This window comes from Centroberyx affinis, unplaced genomic scaffold, assembly GCF_046629955.1.
Source record: "Centroberyx affinis isolate AG114_WGS23_722 - 3 ecotype Tasmania unplaced genomic scaffold, CSIRO-AGI_Caff_v1 ptg000281l_1, whole genome shotgun sequence".
NCBI classification, from domain to species: Eukaryota; Metazoa; Chordata; class Actinopteri; order Beryciformes; family Berycidae; genus Centroberyx; species Centroberyx affinis.
In genome coordinates, this window is record NW_027278960.1 from 567,271 (window position 1) to 575,000 (window position 7,730).

Here is a 7,730-nt window from a genome sequence, read left to right on the forward strand (position 1 = left end):
TCTGCCTTTGGCTGGTTATCTGTCCTGCTCTCGCCTCTGAAACTCAGAGTGAACTCATCGCTTCTCTGGTTCCATGATTATCAGACGGATCATGTCTGACCTATCTGTTTGACGTGCTCCTATCACCTGCTTTTACATTTACATGTAACATCACACATATGGAGTCACTACAGGTGCATCATTCCCTTAAAGAGATGGTTCTCTTAAAGGATAAGTTTGGCGATTTTGGACCTATATTATGATTTGTCTCTTACATACCTGTAGTAGGCTACTTGGGCCCGCAGACAATATTGGCTCCTGAGTCAGCTGTCGGTTGCAATGGCGAGCTCCCGTTGCTAGACCTCTTGCTTCTAACAATGAGTCCAAAAGGGGTTTGTCAAAATATCTCCAAAAAAGCCAGTCTGTGAAAACAATATGGCGACCAGCCAAGGTATTTATACTGTATTCACAACAGCACTGCACCATTTCCATTTGTAGCCTCCACAGGGGAGTTGAGATTAAAAACACGACACAATTATTAAGCATTACACACATTTTTACTAATCAGGAAATCACAGAAAAAATGTTCTCTGCCACTGTACAGACTGCTGTGGGGTGAAAGTGCATTACTGGCGGCGTATAGTTGCACATGGAGCCAGGTAGGGTTTGGCACAAGACTATCCACTGAGTGGAAATGGTGCGGTGCTGCTGCTTTCTGGGCTGTGGATATAAATACCTCGGGTGGTCGCCATATCGTTTTCACATACTGTTTTCTGTGGCGATATTTTGACAAACCCCATTTGGACTCATTGCTAGCTACAAGAGGCCAACAGCTGACTCGGGAGTCAATATTCTCTGTGGGTCCAAGTATTACAGGTATGTAAGAGACAAATTATATGCAATCAATCATAAATCAGTCAGTCAATCAATCGATCAATCAATCAATCAATCTCATGACTGTTCTCTTCATTGCAGAAGCTTTACTAGCCCTCTCATCTCTGCTTAGTCTGTCTGTCTGTCTGTCTGTCTGGCAAGTCATGTATGGCTGAAGATGCAGTTTTATCTTTGTGTTTCTGTCTCTTCTCTCTGTGTGTATACATATTCATCACTGGTGAGTAACACACGCTCACAACACAAAATAAAAAAAAAAAAACCCACTGTTGCATTTTAGACACACTTTAAATCCTCAAGTTGACACCTCCACCTACAGCCCCCGCCCTGTCTCACCTTCCCCCACCTCTCTCCTCACTGGAGAACCTCTGTCGTCTTTCCTGTGTGTGTTCATTGTTTTGTTGTGTCGTGTTGTATGGTGTGGTGCAGCTCCAACGTCACATCGATATGATGGGAATCTCCTCTCAGTTTTTGTTTTGTTTCATGAAACTTGTTTAAGTTGTACACTTAAATCTAGTTTGATGTGACAAGACTTTATCCCGCGTAATGGATTCAACTTATTTTATTTTCGTTTTTTTTTTCGTTTAGCTGTTCTGTGCCAACGGTGTTTTTTATTGTGGTTAATAAAGAATCTGTCTGTGTTTGAATTTTCTGTTATTATTCCTGTCCTCTGTAATCATTTCCCATAGTTATATCATCAGCAACCATAGATTATGCATACAACAATGCACAATCTATATCTATGTCCATCTTTATGTTTTTACTATGGTAACTTTACACATTTTATTGACAGAACAGTTGAGCTGTATGCTGAACTGTTGGAGTCCCTCACCAAGAGTGAGTGTGTGTGTGCGTGTCTGTGTGCGTGTGTATGTGTGTGTGAGAGTGTGTGTTCTGTGATTACATTTTTTATCAGTTTTAAATCATGCGTTGATGTGTATTCTGTTCTGATCAGTCTCCTCCACTGTGTTCAGGTCACTGCATGGTTTCTCTCACTGCCCTCACCTCTGCCGACGGCTTGATGCTCATTAGCTAAACTGTCCCACTTCGGACCGATGGCAACTTTTCAAGGCTTCATGAAGCTGCTGTGAACATTTCATGATGCTTAGAAATGCAATTAAAAAAAACAGGTGGCGTCCTTTCCGCTTAGCTTCTATTTCTAGCCGTTATGTAGTGGCCATTTGGTGTCTGTCCCCGCCCCCACTAGAAATTTAATTGGCTACTTAACATCATCATACCCAGGGACAGCAGCTGAAAACTAGCCAGCTGGCTAACACTGGCACATTTACAGTAATAATGTTGATTAATGTGTGTTGTCCCTGTAAAAATAAAGCATGAAATTTTAAAAAATCATTGTGATTTTTCTCTTGTGGACACTAAATGGTTTAAATTAAAGAAACCGACTGAAAGGACTGAGGCATTGGTTCCTACAGTTGGAAGCACAAGATGCAATGTCTTTCCATAGATGCTGTTGTTAGACCAGTGTGCAGCAGTACATCTGTATCTACTTATACAGACGTTTTCAGCATCTATGTAAGCATTATGAAATGTTTAGTAATGCTTTATTAAGCTTTTAGAATTTGCATGTCATCCAAAGTGGGACCAAAGACAACTTGGTAAAGATGTTTTTACACACAGTTCTGGCAGCAGAACACACCTATAACCACACACACACACACACATGGCCACTGCTGCACATGTGTGTAATAAGCGTGTTGTAACCACTTTGTGATCAACTGCATACATAATATAAACTGATCTGTGACCATGGGGGAGTTGAGCAATATAGCTGACTGAGCCACTCTAACAAAGTGTTTGATGAGGTTGTCTAAAATACTGTTCATATGGCTGACGCTTATTAGGGGCTGCCCACATGTTTTTCAATCTCCAGAGCAGATCAAGACGCCATGCTTTTCGTCTAAAATCTATAGGCAGGATTGTGACTATGTGTTAGAGTAACTCATTCCCATGTTATTGATCTCTCTGCTGCCTCTCTCTCTCTCTCTCTCTCTCTCGCTCTCTCTCTCTCTCTCTCTCTCTCTCTCACCCGCCCCCCTTGTTGCTACTCCGCATTGATCTGGCTTCTCATATTACCAGACACACAGGGCTGATAACTGGACATTTACTGGAATATATCCCTCCTCCTCGCCCATAAAGAGCGGGACTTTCTGCTAGCTGCAGGCCCATTTACTGCTGAATGCTGTGGCTAACTCAGGATATCTGTCTTGCATCGTGCTAGGCTTATGGCTCTGGGTCTTTGGGTCAGCATTTTGCACAACTCCTCTTATCGTGTTCAGCACTTTGCCACTTCTCTTGTCCTAATTCACACATCTTTGGTAATCTCAATTCTCTATATCCCTGTCTTTCTGTCTCTCTGTCTCTCTGTCTCTCTGTCTCTCTCTGTCTGTCTGTCTCTCTCTGTCTGTCTCTCTCTCTCTCTCTCTCTCTCTCTCTCCCTCTCCCTCTCTCTCTTTCTCTCTGTAGAAGAAACTGGTGTTGACATTTCACACCTCGACCCCTGCAGCGTGTAAGCACTTATGGAAGTGTGGGGTGGAGAACCAGGCCTTTTACAAGTGCGTTTGATGTACACACACACACACACACACACACACATAAACACAACCTCACAGGCAATGTAAATCACAAGATTTGCACTCACAATGTCAAGAGAACACAGGAGTATTCCATCAAACCCCAGATTGTAAATCCCTAAAAAAAATTCACAAAAGCAAGTTTATCCTTGAAGGTGAAGAAACAAAATTCATGAGATGCTTAACAATAGTTGTGTGATGAGCTTAATGTTAGAAACAAAGAAATAACATTGTAAATAATAACCAAGATGGCGACTATTGCAGCAGCTCTTGCGTTCTTTTCTGTTACTCTCCTATTATTTTCCGTTTTCCTTTTTCTATTCAGCTCTCAAAGCCAGCTTCAAATGTCCTATTGCTGTCTTTTGCATTCCTCTTTATTTTTAGTACACTTTCACCTTCTTTTTACTACCTTTCCACGGCACTACTGGACCATACAGTATGTTGTTGTCCTTCACTGGGGAGCAGCTGATTGCCGGCGGCTTGCTGACCGAGCTGCTGGCATGTCGGGAACAGAGGAGGGCGGGGGGTGAAGGTGAGGGAGAGAGAAAGGAGATTTAAACCCGACTTCTATCTGCCGTCACGGGGAATGCAAGGTCGCTGGCACACAAAGTGAACGAGCCCTCGGCCTGGGTCAGGACTCAGTGGGAATATCGGCAATGCAGCTCGCTGTGCTTCATTGTAACGTGGCTACAGGGGAAAACGCTGGACTAGGACATGCAAATATTTAGAGCACATACATCTCCAACATTCTTCCCGCCTCGGCAGATCAGACCACGATCTAATGCATCTGGCGCTACAGGACTAATTTGAGCTCCTGCACTGGAACCTGCTCTATGGGACACACAGTGAGGATAGTGAAGGCCTCTCCCATTACATTAACTACATCAACTTCTGTGTGGATGCTACGATTCCCACAAAAAAACAGTTTGCTGTTTTCCAAACCCCAAACACTGGATTACAAAAGGAATTAAATCCCTCCTCAACATAAAAAAAGAAGACTCTGGGGAATGAGAGGAAGTTAAGTCCGTCGCAAAAGGAGCTGAAGAAGATGATAATGGAAAGAAAGAAGTCCAACTGGGAGAGAATTGTGAACAAACTGCAGTGGGGCAGTGTGAACGAAGGATAAGTGAAGGATGAGTTTAGCTCAGTAGCCCATTCTGCTGTTATTTTGCACACTCTAATTTCCCCATACTGTTGATTCATACATTCCGCTGAACATGTTCTCGTTTTGAAGTTGTTGGTTACACATGTTTATACCACCCTTGTTTGCTATATTTGCTATTTTTTCTTTGCTGTATCCTTTTACTATTTGCTGCTGCAACAACCCGATTTCCCCACGGATCTTATATTATATATTATCTTTTATGACATGATACAATATAAGTTTACAAAGGCTTTCGAAGACCAGCCTCTGCCTGTCTGACCCTGGATATTGAGCCCTTAATGATAGCAGCTCATGTGTCTCGGAGAGGCGGACGGAGAGGCAGTGGGAGTCATCTCGGATGTCAGACAAGCATCACAGCGTCTTAATCAAATCACACTGAATTGAGTTTGGAAATGGCAGCCAAGCAGAGCCTTGAGAACAGACAGCCACACACACACACACACACACATGCAAACACATAGGCAGGCAAGCATGCACAGGCAAGCACAGACACTCACCCACAAACGCACACTCACACGCACACACACCCTGAGCAGAGCTGAGGACAGTGGTGTGTGTGTGTGTGTCCTGGCACCCGTCACTGCTGAGCTACTGGAACCTGGTTCCGCATGATAAATTATCCTGAACCAAACACTGAGGTTTGACCTACAGTGTGGACTTCTAAAACGGTACACCTTGGAGCACCTTCCCAATCTGCTTACTAAGACCCCGGTCTGTGCAAGTCGCTGTAACACCAGCCGCTGCTGTAAAACCGCTGTTACACTCACTAAGAGAACAAGGTAGCTGCAGCAGAAAGCATCAGCGACTGAAGTGAGAGTTATGGTTAGAGTTGAAGTTGAACCAAGGTGAACAAAAGCTCATGAAAATGATGAACTGTTCATTGTTTGTGCTACATATCTCTCTGTATCTGTCTCTTTTTTCCTCCTCCTCTCTCTCCACGTCTCCCTCTAACAGGTGTGCGAAGTCGAGTCAGATAAAGACAGTATCCAGCAGTAACATCTTCTTCAAGGGAAGTAGGTTCAGATACAGGTGAGAGTGTGTTCAATTTACTTTTTTTTAAAAAGTAGGCACATCCGCTCTAACATTTTCTTCTGCGATTTTACAGACTCTATAATATTATTTAATACAATAAAAGAGAGAAGTTTGGCTATATATTATAAGCAGATTTTGTTTTAAAAGGAGAGTGGGCAGGCCATTCACCTTTAGCCATTTTTCTCATTCATTTAGAGAGTATGACAGGCAGATACAAGAGGCAGGCAAAGTAGGGGAAGCACAGGAGAGAAAGTTTGGGGGGAATTTAATCGACCAGCATGGGCCACATGTGGCTCCAGTGGCAGTGGATTTAACCCCTTCACTACCTCTGGACGCACAGATTTCTAAATTCGCCCACAGCACATCAGCAGCTCCACAGGGAACACAGCTGGTCCATCACTCTACATTGCAGTTTACCTTAACGTTTTGCTGGTGGACTGAAAGTGATTCAAACTTACATACTTCTGCCCATGTGCCAAGTCTACCTGTTCACCTTGAGCCCACCAACATGCTGCAGATCCAAACGATGCTTCTCCTATTTTACATCCAGCACAGCATTGGCTTCTATAATTTACTGATCCTAATAACACAGAAAAGCCTCTCTATAAAGATGTTCTTGAAGCCATGTTAACCCTGATTCTCTCCTCCGACAAAGCTCTTTACTCGGCTTACACTTCACTCCCCTCCATTTCATCAGCTAGCTAAAGCAATTTGGCTTAAGGGCTCAAGGATGAGTAATAGCGTATGGTCGAGTTCGTTCTGGAATATGGGAATTGGTGATTTGTGTAACTCTGCATCTGCAAAAAAAAAAAGAGATTTGTAGCACCGAGGCCGAGGCCATTTTCACACAGCAGAGCAGTTCCTCATCCAACCTGCGCTGGCCCAGCCAATTCCTGTTCACACTGCACTTTCCACCAGAGGCCCACGTTTACTGATGCATAGGATTTGATGTGACTATCAATTGGATACCTACCATCACAGATGTTTCACTGAATTAGGCTCACGACAACTCCAGAGGGATCAACAGTTGATTCTGCGATCTAAGGCCATCTGCCTCCAGACCCCCCGGCTCTCAGCACTATTTATACCCACACTCTCCTTCTCTACACTGAGGCGGCGGCCACACTGATCCGTTGTGTCTGTCCATTTATTTCAGTTCATTTTCAATGAGAGCTATCTGTTGTCCGGACAGGGCTGATGATGCTCCTAGGTTTGTTTTTGAAAAAATAGCGGCGAACACAGAGACAATGGTACGACCAAAACAAAGATAATATGGAGAAAGTCAGGTGTAACATTGGGATGATTGTAGGTTGTCCAGGTCAGTTTCTTATTAAATTTAGAGTCTATTTCTTCTTTTTTCTATGACGCTGCACAGCAAAGCCTTCCTGTACCAAAAACAGCCCGACGGACAGAAATCTATCAGTCAATAATTCTGTCCCTTCTCTGATGGATCAGTGTAGCCGCCGCCTCACACCACACTTATAGACTTATAGACTTACACTTGGCCCACAACATTTTACCCCGTAATTTACGACCTAGCCATCCATCTCTACAACAATAGACTAATGGGTGGGATGGCTGAGCCTGCTGGCTTGAAACAATGTGGTCAGAGTCCAGAAACTCCACTTTCCCAACAATCAGACTAATGGAAACGCTGACCCTGCTGGCATGAAACCGCCTGCTCAGCAGTTCAGAAACCATACTGTACAAATAATCGTCGGCTAAGAGGAACACTGCATTAATTATTAGCGACAATTGCAAAAATGATGTATCCTATTTTTATCCTTTAGTGAGCTGGAGGAAGTCACCCGTGCTTTTATCTCTTCTCACTTAGATTACTGCAACTCTCTGTATCCCTGCCTCAGTCAAAAGTCTCTCTCTCGTCTCCAGCTTGTACAAAACGCAGCAGCTAGGATTCTTAACGGGAACAAAAAGAAAAACTCATATCACTGTTGATTTTAGCATCTTTACATTGGCTACCTGTTAGTTTCAGAATTGATTTGAAGATTTTACTGATCTGAGCACAAAGCTATATCACGACCTTTTAACACTATATGAGCCTGATGGCAGCC

The 7,730-nt window shown here is 43.5% G+C and overlaps 1 protein-coding gene across 1 annotated transcript in view; it reads left to right on the forward strand.

The window, feature by feature from the left end:
• The window catches only part of frmd3 (FERM domain containing 3), a 62,338-nt gene that overhangs the window by 41,935 nt on the left and 12,673 nt on the right, over nt 1-7,730 (forward strand). The window contains exons 10-11 of the mRNA XM_071513307.1: nt 3,355-3,443; nt 5,581-5,655. Coding sequence (XP_071369408.1) covers nt 3,355-3,443; nt 5,581-5,655 — 164 coding nt within the window. The remainder of the gene's footprint in view (nt 1-3,354; nt 3,444-5,580; nt 5,656-7,730) is intronic.